Source organism: Engystomops pustulosus, chromosome 3, assembly GCF_040894005.1.
Source record: "Engystomops pustulosus chromosome 3, aEngPut4.maternal, whole genome shotgun sequence".
Taxonomy (NCBI): domain Eukaryota; kingdom Metazoa; phylum Chordata; class Amphibia; order Anura; family Leptodactylidae; genus Engystomops; species Engystomops pustulosus.
The window spans coordinates 231,809,137-231,824,272 of NC_092413.1; the positions used below are offsets into that span (position 1 = coordinate 231,809,137).

The following is a 15,136-nucleotide window of genomic DNA, read 5'->3' on the forward strand; positions in this document are numbered from 1 at the left end:
TCATTTTCCTAAATGTCTGAGAGCCTGGTGGACATCTTTATTTCTCAGGCTGTAGATGAATGGATTCATCATCGGCGTGATCATCGTATAGAAAACAGAGACCATCTTGTCTGACACTGAAGTCTTCTGCCTTGGATTCAAGTACATGAACATGGCGGTCCCATAGAAGATGATGACCACGATGAGGTGGGACACACAGGTGGAGAAGGCTTTATAACGTCTGGACCGGATCTTAAGAAGCTCAAAAATGATCTGTACATAAGAGTAAAGAATAAGAGAGAGAGGAACGATTAGTAGTATGGAGCCTCCGACTAACATGACAATGTTATCTACTGAGATATCACTACAGGATGACTGCAGCAGTGACGGAGCCTCGCAGAAGAAGTGGTCAATGGTGATGGGTCCACAGAACCTCAGCTCATAGATAAAGTATATATCAATGGTGGAGATGATCCCTCCAGTGACCCAAGAGATGCTGATCATCCGGACACACGACACAGTGTTCATGGTCACATTGTAGTGTAAGGGGTCACAGATGGCTACATATCGGTCATAAGCCATAAAAGCCAACAGGATACATTGTGTCTCGGCCAACAAAAGGAAACAATAAACCTGAAGAAGACATCCGACGTATGAGATGGTCCTCCTGGACGTGACAATGTTTGTGAGCATATTGGGAACAATGACTGATGTATTAAGAATGTCCAAGAAGGACAAGTTGGCAAGAAAGTAATACATAGAGTTGTGTAGACGTCTGTCCACTCTCACCGATACCATGATGAGGCCATTTCCAGTTACCGTGGTCATGTAGACCATCAAGAACAAGCAAAATAGTACAGCTTGTACACTGGGATCGGTGGACAAGCCAAGGAGAATGAAATGATGAAGAATGCTTTGATTTCTGGAATCCATATTCAGGAGAACTCGGAAAGAAGTCGATCACTCTTCATGGCTTTAGCTGGATAAGTTCCTTGAAGGTTAGTGAGGGTTTGTCCACTCTATTAGGAAATACTATTATAGAAATAAGTGGTCATAACGGTGGTCATCATCGCATTGCTGAAATTGGCGACTCCATCTAATATACGACTGTCGTCGCAGAAGAAAAATAAGTTTCATTGGTTCAAAACGACAGCAAATCATCTTTGAACCTCCATCATAGGTCTCATTCCGTCTTTAGTAGCATCTGCTTTACCAAAAATCTCTATTTTGGTGTCATCTGTGTCAGCATTGGGGACTTCCTGGATCTAGTATTTCATTTCAATATTGATAGTTCATAATGACACTGATAAGTGATATGTGTAAAGGGGAATGCACATGTAGTGTAATGCTGCTTTAAATATCATCTATAGGTTTGTTATCTTCTGCATAGAAATTGACCGATTCACTGGAGTTGTAAATCCATGACATTTTCTCTGTGGATTTTATCCCTTTTGTAATACATGCAGATTCACTTTAGATCTTCATCCAGGTTCGGCTGTGGATACAAACAGGGTATCATTGCTCCTGCTGCGGGGCCAAAACACAAAATGAACCTGTCACGGTGCACGGCAGTTTCCATGTGATATCACAACAAATCCAGGCAGCAAGTCTATTGTCTCTGTGCACGGGACCCAATGTAGAGCTTTTATATCTGTGTTATTATAATAAGCGAATCCTCATATTATACCTTTCAGCACCCGGTAAAGTCCCTGCTGCCCTTCCAGACCACACGGGCCGCACGCTGCTGCTTTGTGCCGTTTTCATACAGTTCATTTTGACGGTGGCCGTATTTCATAGACCAAATGATAACCCAGGAGCAGGACTCCAAGAACCGCAGTAATCTATTATCTGAGTCCCTCAGTACAACTATATTTTTCCTTTCAGTAAAGGTATCCGGGCCCCTCCTAAACTCTTACAATATATGAGCCCTCACATCATCATATAGCAGTGATGGCAAACCTATTAGAGACCGAGTGCCCAAACTACAACCAAACCGCACTTCTTTAAATGCAAAGAGCCAACTTGGCAATTTAAGCAGGAACATGTTGCTGCCTGTTTTGTCACGGCTTTTAATTGTATCTGTGTCCTGAGGACACCAATGCAGTTGAAAGAAAGAGAAGAAATTCAAATTATCATTGTAGCTTCCTTCCAGGATCCCCTGAATAGGATTGTGGGGCCCAGAGCAGGAGCTCCAATAATAACGCAGCCTTGTCTGCACCTCCTTGCTCCCCCTGTAGTCCTGGGAAGCTAAGGATGTGTAGCTTTAAAATAGTCCTGATAACAGCACATCCTGGGTGGTCAGGGACTGCAGGAGGAGGTTTTGAGTCCAGTATGGAAAATCTGTGCTGGGGTGATGGCCCGGGTGCTTAGAGTGCCACCTCTGGCACCCGTGCCATAGGTTCGCCACCACTGTCTTATAGTAAAGGGGGCCATAGTGTCACTGCTCTTACACTGAAGAACCCTTTCTATGATATGTCTGTCCTCTCGGTGTAGATGATTACATACAGGATCTGTATCTGTACATAGTGATAACGTGTCCTTGTACTCTAATCTGCACATTGCTTATTTCCCCTGGTCACCCTCTTCTGCAGCCGCTCTGGTGCAGCAATGTCCTTCATAGGAGCTCTGAGCTGCACCGTTACTCCATGTTTGGTCTGTGCTCAGTTCATGTCACCTGCTCCCGACTTCATCCCTTTATGGGGTTTTTCTTTTGCAGCAAAAAATTCCAAATGCAGTGAAATTGGAAAAAAAATAATAATACTTTTGTGCCGTTTTCTTGTGGGCTTGGATTTTACAGATTTCTACTTTATTCTTTGGGTTGGTGCGATCACGGGGATAACAGATTTGTATAGGTTTTATAATGTTTTCTTACATTTACAAAAATTAAAACCTCCTGTAAAAAAGTTTTGTCATTTTGCCATCTTCCGGCGCTAATAACTTTTTCATACTTCGGTGTCCGGAGCTGTGGGTGGAGTCATTTTTTGCGACATTTGATGACGTTTTCAATGCCACCATTTTGAGGACTGTAAATCCTTTTAATCACTTTTGATAGAATTTTTTATATTTTCAAAATGGCAAAAAAAGTGGCATTTACGACTTTGGGGGCGCCATTTTCCGTTTCGGGGTTAAACTCTGGGAATAACGGTTCTTATATTTTGATAGATCGGACATTTTGTGACGAGGCGATACCTAATGTGTTTCTGATTTTGACTGTTTATATTTATATCAGTTCTAGGGAAAGAGGGGTGATTAGAATTTTGGGGGTTTTATAATTTTTATTTAAAATTTTTCACATCTTTATTTTTTTCAGGCCCCCCTGGGGTACTTTAACCCTAGTGTGCCTGATTAACCCCTTCCCGACGCGCGCCGTACTAGTACGGCGCGCGCCGGGTCCCGGTGCATGGAGAGGGCTTGCGGGCCGAGCCCTCTCCATAGCCGGTAAGTCTTTGCTGCATATTGCAGCAAAGGCTTACCGGTAACACCCGCGATCGGTGCTAGCAATGCTGCCGGCGGCTTCAAAGAGATGGCGCCGCATGGGCGCCGCCATCTTGTTGTGGATCGCTGCTCCCCGATGACGTCACGGGGAGCGGCGATCCGTCGCCATGGTAGCCTCGGGTGTTCCGAATACCCGAGGCTACTTCGTTTTAACCCATGCATTACAATGTGCTAATTGCACATTGTAATGCATGGGGAGTAAAATCCACATATACTGCCATACTGTAGTATGGCAGTATATGATAGGATCGATCAGACTACCTAGGGTTAGAGTACCCTAGGGAGTCTGAAAAATAGTAAAAATAAAAAAAAAATTATAATAAAAAAACCTAAAAATTCAAATCACCCCCCTTTCCCTAGAACTGATATAAAAATAAATAAACAGTAAAGATCATAAACACATTAAGTATCGCCGCGTCCGAAAATGCCCGATCTATCAAAATATGATAATGTTTTTTCACTACGTTTAACCCCGTAACGGAAAATAGCGTCCAAAGTCGAAAATGCCATTTTTTTGCCATTTTGAAAAATATAAAAAAATTTATAAAAAGTGATCAAAAGGTCGCACAGTCCCAAAAATTATAGTAATGAAAACGCCATCAATTCGCAAAAAATGACACTATCCACAGCTCCGGACACCAAAGTATGAAAAAGTTATTGGCCCCAGAAGATGGCAAAATAAAAAAAATATATTTTGTACAGGAGGTTTTAATTTTTGTAAATGTATGAAAACAATATAAAACCTTTACAAATTTGTTATCCCCTGTGATCGCACCGACCCAAAGAATAAAGTAGACGCATCATTTGTGGCGCAGAGTGAAAGCCGTAAAATCCAAGCCTTCAAGAAATTGGAACAAATGCGTTTTTTTCACCATTTTTACTGCATTTGGAATTTTTTTTCCCGCTTCCCAGTACACAGCATTGAATAATAAATACCATCACTAGGAAGTGCAATTTGTTACGCAGAAAACAACCCGCCACACAGCTCGAAGGTGGGGAGTGAAAAATTAAAACGCAAAAACAAAAAAGGGTCTTGGCGTTAAGGGGTTAATGTTACACAGGAACCACGGCTGTAGCTATTATAGAAACCAAGATTTATGCGCCTAAATTGATGCTCCCTGTGCAGCCTCACTGCCTCACTAATCTTTGCCTGAGGTGAGTCAGGCTGAGAGGCTGAAGGGACGGCCTCTCTGTTGGGTTTTGTAGCTCTTAGAGCCATTATTCTGGTCTCTGATTAAAGGAGAGAATTGCACCTTTCAAATTGTATCGGGCTTGTGGTTCTGTGAGCGACAGAACCTGAGATGCAGGGAGATAAATACATAGTATGGCATTGGACTATCTGCAGCTTGCAGTCCTGTCTTTACTTGCCCATAACCCGGGTTCTGTAGATCACAGAATCACAATCCTGATGCGGTTGTGAAGATTAAAATCTCTTTCTTAATACAAAACCAGAAACCTGATTCTATCTGCTACAGAACCCAAGGTTAGACATCTACATGACTGCGCCCCCTCCAGCCTGCGAGACGCTCACTGCGACTCTACTCATTGTCACATGACTTCAAGGGAGGTGAACGGATACAATTTTACATAAAAGATGGAATTTTACAAAGCACATTTCATATCCAGGCTTAGTAGGTTTACAGACAGGTTCCCTTTAATGTAATATCACTTATCATTTTTGGGTACATTGATAATAGTAATATTTTACTGTAGCAAAAGCTATAATTTGTAGATTCTGCTATAATCCCTGCTAGACATTCAGTACATAAGAAGAGATGACTCCACTTACATTACAGCAGCAACAAAGTTGACATTTGGCCTCAGTTCCCTCCATGGTTCCCTGTTGGCCCCCAAGAGCTGTGACCATGTGTGCTGCCCCCATATAGGAGAATGTGAGGCCAGAAAGGTCACCTGTTATATAGACGTCACCAAACCTCCGTCTATAACGTCTACAAATCCTGATCAGCCACCACAGGGACCGAACACTGAAACACGTCCAACAAAGTTCATGGAAATCCCCAATGGAGTTTATTATCTGCTTCAACTGTAACAAAAAGTGCAACTATTTACCAGAAATAAAAACTTGAAATCTGGAAAAGTTGTGAGATAAATGCTAAAAACAGAAAGTACGACTTCTATGTTGTGCCGGATCTGCTCCAAATCTTTTACATCTTTTAAGAAACGTTTATTAATTTATTTTATTTTTGAAAGTTTGTCTCCTTTTTGGTAAAGAAAACCCCATGTATAAACCGCTTCCAGTTTTCCCGGCATCAATAGGGGACTGGAGTGGATTTGTGCCTAAATGTGTCAGGAACGTGTAGATTTCGATAGTTTTTCTGCATATATTGAAGGTTATAAAGTTTTTGTTGTTTAAGTCATGGGTCACCCTGTTACGCCCATTTGTCTATTCATCCTAAACTATGGCACATGGAAAAAGTGGCTTCTACTTCATTGCCATTGGTCAGATCAGATTGGGGCTCCCTGGGAGCAGTTTCTACAGATGACCTGTGCTAATATACAAATGATCTAAGACTATCGGTAGTAAACAAACATAACTCTTATTAAATTAAATTGCAATTATCCCTAAAATATATCCAAACCATCCCTCCACTTAAATAACAGGTTATAAGGCACAACAGTAGGCCGCAATCGGCCGCATCCGATTTATTGGGGTAAATGTCATGGCCCCATCACGACTATGCTCACCGGGGATCCTTCTGTTCGTGCCCGTGGGCTATAATACTGCAGACCGCCACCCATTTAAAACCAAGCCTGCTCCACACTCGTGTTATCCCCTGTGTTGTCCCCTTCTAACTGCCTATGGCGAACCACCACTCCATAAAGCGATCTCACAAAACGAGCCATACAGGCATTAACTGTGCGCCTGGCGCGGTCCACTGCCCTAGAATCCCTGGCCCCTTGCCATATTACCCTCGAAATTATCTCAGACCATACTAAGACCATCTCTGGGAAGAAAGCTTCTCTATATCGGATCTCATCAGAGTCAGCAATTCCACTGCATAAATCATACCCACCAGCATGCAATACTAGCACCACCGGACCCACAGCAGTGATGCTGATGTTAACCACCTCTGGCAGGACCTGCGACCACCTCAGACCACGAATTCCTTTCCAATGCACGGTGACCCCATGAAAACCAATCAGATAACCTCTGAAATTGGGGAGACCCGCCATAGCCGCTTACTTAGCTGCGCCAATACGGAATGAATGCATACCGTATTCTAACGGGGTAACCCCTGAAACCCCTAGACATTTCTTAAAGACCAAGGAAAATCGAAAGCGAGAAAAGGGTGAGCCATGCTTGTGCATTAAAAAACGCTTGGCCTCCAAGGAAAGAGACAAGAAAAGGGCCTGCCAGGCCAGACACCGCCTGTATGTGCACCCGGGAACCCCTCCCATAGATATCGGTCTTAGACCTCCGAATGCGTATGCAGACCACCTTGGGAGCCAGAACCACACCCCTTCTCAAAAGGCCCCCAGGGAGAGAGGAGGAAGGCGGAACCAGCTCCCCAATGCAGAAAGCACTGAAAAAGGACAAACTAAAGACCAGAGAAAAGAGCAAGGACTCTTGCGCAGATGAACATACTACCGAGCATGCCTGAACCAGGGAGCAGAGCAAACTAAACTAAACTGGGGGGAGACTTTATTAGATACGCCCTTCCTTTTCCAACCCTTCAGAATCTGGCGAACAATGAAGGAATTGGTGACGTCCGCCTACCCCAACAACTGAAAGTGGAATGACACGCTAGCAAGACACCTCTGAACCACAGTGCCGGATACCTGACTACCGTGCAGGACCAACAGATAACACACCACAGATGAATTATCAGTCCAAAAACACAGGTCTTCCCATTATTAGGCTCAGTCGCCCCGGCAGTCACCAGGGACAAGCAGCGGGAAAAAACCTGCCCCATCGGCATTAGATTGCACCTGTCGCAGCGTGACCTTGCAGACAGAACAAAAACCGTCCACCGGGCCAAGCAAACGCTGGAGCTTGTCCCCGGGGAGGCGAAAAACCATGACTACCTAATCAAGTTCGATTCCAAGAAAAGTGATCACCGACCTGGGACCTTCCATCTTTTCCTCTGAAAAGGGCACCCACAAAACGCTGCATGAGAAAACAAGAGGTAGATAACAAAAAGGTACACACAGAACTATCCGCGGGGCCAATGAAAAGAACGTCATCAAGGTAGTGAATAACTGAACGATGACCTGACTAATGGCACACCACCCACTCAAGGAAAGGACTAAACATTTCAAAATAACGGCAGGAAATTGAACAACCCATAAGGAGGCAAGCATCGTAGAAGTACCGGCCATCAACCCAGCATCCCAACAGATAATAACAATCAGTGTGAACTGCCAAAAGGAGAAAAGCCGACTCAACGTCAGATTTTGCCATCAAGGCCCCTTGGTCAACTATCGTTCACAGAGAAGCTCATAGGAAACAACAAGTGATGTATCAGACGGTACCTGCCCGGCTCTTTCTTTGGCACCACACCCAAAGGGGACACCCGAAAATTAGGAAAAGGAGGGGCAGAAAACAGGGCCGACCATAGGCCGCCCCCCCCCCCCCAAAAAAACATGCGTAAACCCCCCATGCAACGTGGCCACATCCGATTTATTGGGGTAACGGGGGGTCGCGGGCAATGAGAGGCGACGTGGGCACCGCCGCAGGAGGAGCATTGATGTTTGTACTTAAACAAACGAAAAATTTGCAGTGGTCCTCGTTGAAAAGCCAACAGGCCCCGGGCCTACGAATGGCCACTCCCCCTGGGGCTGCACCGGAGGGGGGGGAGTAGCCCTTGCATGAATGGGGGGCTTCTGAGAGACCATGAGACGCAGCCACACATCCGCTGCTTTTACCTCCTATCTGATGTCTGGATTCAATGCCGGGCGTCGACGAAAATTTTGGTTGTAATACCACCAATCGGAGCCCCCATGAGTTTTATCTGAGGAATATATAACATCCATGTACGTAAAAAACTGGGAACAGCATACCGGATGCTTCTGTCCCATTACACACCCCAGCACCGCAAAGGCTTGAAGCCAATTATTTATCCTCTTAGCGACTCTAGGCTTGCAGCCTTAGGGAGAGGAAGGATTGGTCTGAAAAACCCCATCTACGGTGTGCTGGTCAACTGTAACCAGGCCCCAAATGTCCACATAAGCATTGGCCCAAATTTTTTCCTTAACCTCCTGATCCAGATGTAACAGCACAGAAAACCAAATCTTTAAGGACTCTGCCAATTGGGGTGTCGAGGCCTGGGATGGGGGAGAGAGGAAATTAGAGGAAGGAAACCTGTCCAACAGGGACTTTAAAGACTGAAATATCTCCGCCCCCAATTAACATATTGTTTGAACATCGATATCAGAGAGGGATCATGATACCAGACAGAGTAATCCTCCAGGGGAAAACTCTTTTTCTACTACTGGCAGTACATAAATCAAAAACCTACACAGAAAAAGCCAGAATTCCATAGATAATATATGAAAAAATTCTAATTTTATTGAGATAAATCATTAAAATACAAGCTGGAAAACGCTCTAAGTGCCGGGTGCTGCCCATAACGCCAGGTTTACAAGAAAATGACTAGATATTAATAATATGCATGGTGACACAAGGTGAAATGATTTACCTGGCACAGAGAAAACACACACGTCCTCCCGGATGACTGACACCCCGACGCTCCTTTCGGCACACTGCCTTCGTCAAGGGGTGAACCATACCTATAAAAACAGTAAAATCAAAAAATGACAGGAAAGCCCAACATTCTGGGTAGGATCAGAGGAAGGGAGCAAAACTCCGCGGGGATTGAGTGTGCCAAGGGTCCATATCCATTTAGATTCACAGTAACACCGGGTTTCGGGGGTAGATATTGTGTTAAGATTTTATCCGATTTTAGTATAGGCCAGTACTGGGCAAGTATATCCCTCATATTACCCCACTGGCAGTGGAAGTTTGACATAAATCTTACCTGTTGCGTATCTTGTGTCTTGGGTTTGGGGTACAATAATTCCAATCTGGATGTGCTGTTGGCACGGACATACGCTTTCCTAAGGGAACGCTGGCCGCGTTCTCGAAAGCGTCTTCTTAGTTTGTCAGCCTGTGTTTTAAAGTCATCTTCTGTGGAGCATATTCTCTGTATCCGCAAGTATTGTCCAGTCGGTATTGCATTAATCGTCTGAATTGGGTGTGCAGATGGCGCGTGCAGTAATGCATTTACGGTGGTTTGTTTTCAGAACACATCTGAATGGAGGAAGCCAAATTCACTACGGGTTAGTAAAACATCCAAAACCTCTACTTTTTCTCTGCTAATGTGGTGAATTAATTTTATGTTAACATAATTCAAATTGAGTTTATCAATGAATGTTTCCAACTGCTGAGCTGTACCTCTCCAGATGACCAGGATGTCGTCAATTTAGCGCGCCCATAAAATGGCGCGATCCATCCCGACATCCTGCTCGTTGCTAGGAGTTCCCTCTCCCACAGCCCCAAGAACAGGTTGGCCTTTGAGGGGGCACATGCCGCCCCCATAGCTGTGCCCTGGAGCTGCAGGAAGAAGGACCCCCCCAAACACAAAATAGTTGTGTGAGAGGACAAACTCAAGAAGTTCTAGAATCAGTTGCCTCAATCCAATGTCCAAGTTCGAAGTTGAAAGGAAGAATTCAACAGCCCTTAGGCCATCTTCGTGTCTTATACTCGTGTAGAGAGACTCTAGGTCTAGTGTTGCCAGGATCACATCTTCTTCTAACTGTATGCCCTCAATTCTTTGTAGCAAATCTGAAGTATCTCTAACATATGAAGGTAGACATTCAACAAGACTCTTCAAATGGTTGTCAATGAATTTGCCGATGCCCTCAGTCCGTCCACCCCCACCCCAGACAGGCAGACAGCATGTTTATGAATCTTGGGTAACAGATAGGGTTGGGGTCGGGACTGTGAGGGCATCGGCAAGTTCCTTAGAGATCACTCCATTTCTGATGGCCTTTTTAAGGATTAATCCCATCTCCCCCGAGAATTTACTTGTAGGATTAAAAGTCAACTTTTTATAACATGTTCTTAAGTTGGCGATAGGCCTCATGTTCGTACGTCTCTCTAGGCCACAGGCCACCTTTATTGGCCTGTTTGATTATCATGTCCCCCAAAGATTAAAGGGATTTAAGAGCCTTGCGCATACCTGATGTTAAATTGTCCTGGTTAACATTACGGGACAGCTGTTCGAATTCTTCTGATGCAAGTTTTACAAATAAATCTACATTGGGACAGGTCGATAAGGCTGGAAATGTCTTGGATTTTTGCCGTATACAGTTGGGTATCTTACCATGAGCAGTTTGTTGACTCCTCCCTCAGTTGTTCCAGGATTTGTATGGCCTCTAATTCAGCTGGGGTCTTCTTCATGGAACAAAGTACGATGGATTAAGGATCATGCAAATATATGTAGATTTTTTATGGCCATAAAAGGGTCAAAGCGGGCAGAAGGGGAGAAGGTTAGACCTTTTTCTAAAACCATATAGAGGATCTGGACCACCTCACCCAGGGCTCTGCATAGTCTCCTGCGAGCATCCCAGGCAGGCGAAATAGAGCGGGATCTGTACCCTGATAATGTAAGCAAATTGTCAGCACACAGCATCTCACAGCACAGAGGGATCATGAAGTATCTGCTTAGAGGGTCCCCGCCCACACCCGAGGGTCTTACACCGGCCATCACTGAGTAAAAGGAGCTGATCAGCAATAACACTGAGTAACATTGTAAAGTAAGGGGTTAAAAATGATCTTTATGGTATAATCATCACTAAGGGGGTTAACATTTGAGGATGTGTTTTTCTGAGCAAACTCATTTAAAAACTAATAAAGGCATTTCTTAAACTTTTTTGATTTTTTTCACCCCTCAATTTTTCTGCAAGTTTTTAGTGTAATTGTGCTAAAATTTCGGACCTTTACACCCCGTTGTGCAAAGTTCAGTGCGAAAGAGTTCTATACTGTTGTGCCTGATTTATCTTAAAAATCCAGAAGAGAACTTGGGTGCCACTTTTCTGACAAAAGTCTCAAAAAACCAACAGACTCGCATGTCTCATATCAACCACTTAGAAATCAGGCCCAAATCCATAAAAAGAAAAGTTTGGAAACGTGAAATGACCCTGAGTGTCCATTCAGTGTTAGTATTTTTTTTTTAAACAAATCCGATTTGAGATCTTTTTTGAAACTCTAAATAGAAAAACTCTCAACCAACACTCAACCATCCTAGACATTATTAACAGAAATCTCTCACCACATTTTTCACCAATTCAGCTAGTAACAGGTTTCCATTAACTAAATGAGAGCCGCCTTTAGGTTAAAGATTGTTTCCCCAACATCCCCATAAAATCAACTATGTTATGTCACCTAGTAATACAGCAAGATCACATGTGATGAAGTGTTGAATGGTAAGAAGGAGGCGGCATGGGCCATGGCGAGGAGTTCCTGGACTTGGCTGAGTAGGACACGCCCCCTCTAACTTGCAGCTGGAATCTGGCTGTATGCCAGGTAAGATAACAAAGTTGATTTTAGGGGGATGTTACAGAGACATTTAGTTAATAGTACTCTATGGGAACCTGTCACCAGATGTATTTGTGAAAAATGTGGGGACAGCTTCCTTTTAAAGTCACTTTGAGTAAAATGTAAAATTTAATATTAGGTCACATAACTACCCTAACAAAAGTAGAAGTGGAAAGAAGATTGTTAAAGGGGAGATATACACAAAAGGTCATCAGAAATACTCAGAGAGATGCAATGGAGGATAATGACTTGTCGGCCGTTCAAAAGTAACATTTTGTAGTATTCGAAGGGATGTCCTAAATGTAGTAAGACTAGAGCAGACTTGTTACACTGTCTGTGGGGCTGCCCAGCAGTTAGAAATGTTTAGAAGTAGGACTAGCAATTTATTGGATTTGTGATAGGAGATGAGGCTCGACATATGGAGATTGTGTGAAATAAACAAAATGAGAAGTTGGTGAATCACTTAATATTGTAGAAAATAAATCTATTGGGTCTCATAAAGGGCAAGTTTTCTTAAGAAAATATTTTCTATGTGTATCATTGTCCTTAAATACATTGTTGGTGCAAAGTTAAGAATATTCCAATAGGATCACAACTATAATATAGAGAATGGACAAACATCTTGTGTGGTGAAGGTGTTTGGTGAAGACCTTGAGCAATTCTTAACCTCAAACAAACCGGGTAGATGCCCTCACGTCTAAGGACAGGTTCCTCATCATACATGGACACCTCTAAGGACAGGTTCCTCATCATACATGGACACCTCTAAGGACAGGTTCCTCATCATACATGGACACCTCTAAGGACAGGTTCCTCATCATACATGGACACCTCTAAGGACAGGTTCCTCATCATACATGGACACCTCTAAGGACAGGTTCCTCATCATACATGGACACCTCTAAGGACAGGTTCCTCATCATACATGGACACCTCTAAGGACAGGTTCCTCATCATACATGGACACCTCTAAGGACAGGTTCCTCATCATACATGGACACCTCTAAGGACAGGTTCCTCATCATACATGGACACCTCTAAGGACAGGTTCCTCATCATACATGGACACCTCTAAGGACAGGTTCCTCATCATACATGGACACCTCTAAGGACAGGTTCCTCATCATACATGGACACCTCTAAGGACAGGTTCCTCATCATACATGGACACCTCTAAGGACAGGTTCCTCATTATACATGGACACCTCTGAGGACAGGTTCCTAATCATACATGGACACCTGTAAGGGCAGGTTCCTCATCATACATGGACACCTCTAAGGACAGGTTCCTCATCAGACATGGACACGTCACCGGTTTTGCTCACACACTACAGGTCCTACCAGCCGTTTCATGGCTCGTTGCACATCCTTATTCCTCAAACTATAGATAACTGGGTTTAACGTTGGAGTAATGACTGTGTAGAAGACGGCCACCATCTTGTCTGTATCTTCAGTGGCTAATTGTTTGGGTCGAATATACATGAACATTGCCGTCCCATAGAAGATGGTGACCACCACTAGGTGAGATATACATGTAGAGAAAGCTTTGTAGCTCCCTGAGCGGATCTGGATTACGGCAGCAAAGATCTTAAAATAGGAAATGAGAATTAAGCTGAGGGGGATGCAGAGCAGGACGGTGCCTCCCACCACCTTGATAATGTTATTGACTGAGATATCGCTGCAGGAGAGCTTCAGTAACAACGGGACCTCACAGAAGAAGTGGTTGATTACGTTGGGTCCACAATAGGATAATCGATATGTAAAATACATGTCCATGGAGGAGATGACGCAACCGGTCAGCCATGACCCACCGATCATCCACATGCACACCACACTGCTCATTATTGTGTTGTACCGTAGAGGGTCACATATAGCAACAAAACGGTCATAGGCCATGAACGCCAGAAGGATGCATTCAGCCTCACCCAAGAAGAGGTAAAAATAGACCTGTAGGGCGCAGCCGGTGAACGAGATGGTCTTCTTCAATGAAAGGAAGTTCTCCAGCATCTTTGGGACAATGATGGATGTGTAACAGATGTCCAAGAACGACAGGCTAGACAGGAAGTAGTACATGGAATTGTGGAGCCGCGGGTCCGTCCTCACCGCGACTATGAGCAAAGCGTTACCGGCCAAGGTGGACACGTAGATTATCAAGAAGATGTGGAAGAGGAGGATTTGTATTGAGGGATCGGTTGAGAGCCCAATGAGAATGAACTCAATGACTGAGCTCTGATTCCTGGGATACATGACGAGCGCCGCAGTACAATAAAGAACTTCATTTAAATAACCAAGAGATTATAAAAATCAATGCAAATGAGGCAACACAGGAAAACCCACTGGACATTGTCTCAATTTTATCTCAATGTTGCTGCAAAATTACAGTTTAAATAATGTATATATTATTTTTAATTAAATATAAAAAATTTGCAAAAATCACCCTGGCCCTGGTACCAGTTATGGAGGATAATTTTCAGTGTGCTCTGCAGACATTTTTTACTTTGACATAAAAACGAAGATAAAAAAAAAAAAACATTGGGGCACATATTACATAGTTCTTCTGCTGCCACTTTTCCAAGTTTCCTGGAGTTGGCTACTTACTCACTGCAATGTATCGTAAGTGTTTCCCCTTTGTGATACATGTGATGAGTTGCTGTTTAGTTACTTCTGCGACTTTTTGTAGTGTGCAACTTTTTAGTCCCAAAAAGTAACCCCCCACGAATAAGTCTAGGTCTAGCATGTTCTGTTTTGGGACTTATTAGGTGAAAGAATGGGACAATTTCAGAGCCCAAAAGTCTCACAAGTTGAAAAAAACCTCTGGGCTACAAAGATAAATCCGGCCCCAGCATCACATCCTGGAGGCGGCTAACGCTGGTGCGCTGCGCGATCCTGTGCCTAAAACGTCTCAAAACTGCAAAAAGTTGCACAAAAGAAAGCAAAAGCAGTCAACATATCCCTCAGGAAGCACCAAAATATAGCAAATACTCATCAACTGTAACAAAACATTGTCTTGTATTGATAGTTTTTTTGCTGGAGCAGTGCTGGTCCGGGGTCACAGACCTCGGTCTCGCTAACACTAATTTTTATTGTTTGTGTTTTGTGTGA

General features: G+C 43.7%; 2 protein-coding genes across 2 annotated transcripts; both read right to left on the minus strand.

Annotated features, from left to right (window-relative positions):
• Positions 1 to 807, minus strand: LOC140123005 (olfactory receptor 2D3-like). The gene has a single exon (XM_072144255.1). The coding sequence runs from the start codon at positions 805 to 807 to the stop codon at positions 1 to 3; it is 807 nt and encodes a 268-aa protein (XP_072000356.1).
• Positions 808 to 8,583: 7,776 nt separating this feature from the next.
• LOC140123006 (olfactory receptor 5AR1-like) lies at positions 8,584 to 14,281 on the minus strand. Its single transcript, XM_072144256.1, has 4 exons — positions 13,347 to 14,281; positions 10,102 to 10,290; positions 9,135 to 9,225; positions 8,584 to 8,760 (listed from the first exon to the last, which is right to left on the minus strand). Exons 1-4 carry the CDS (start codon positions 14,279 to 14,281, stop codon positions 8,584 to 8,586), a joined length of 1,392 nt encoding a protein of 463 aa, XP_072000357.1.
• Between the last annotated feature and the right edge of the window lie 855 nt (positions 14,282 to 15,136).

Excerpts from the sequence above, each read along its gene's own strand:
- LOC140123006 (XM_072144256.1), bottom strand. The coding sequence starts at position 14,281 with ATGTATCCCAGGAATCAGAGCTCAGTCATTGAGTTCATTCTCATTGGG. Across the intron at positions 10,291-13,346 it reads GTAGTGTGTGAGCAAAACCG|AGATACTTCAGATTTGCTAC; the intron begins GTGACGTGTCCA and ends TTCATATGTTAG. Across the intron at positions 9,226-10,101 it reads CTGATTCTAGAACTTCTTGA|GTATGGTTCACCCCTTGACG; the intron begins GTTTGTCCTCTC and ends CTGTTTTTATAG.
- LOC140123005 (XM_072144255.1), bottom strand. The coding sequence starts at position 807 with ATGACCACGGTAACTGGAAATGGCCTCATCATGGTATCGGTGAGAGTG.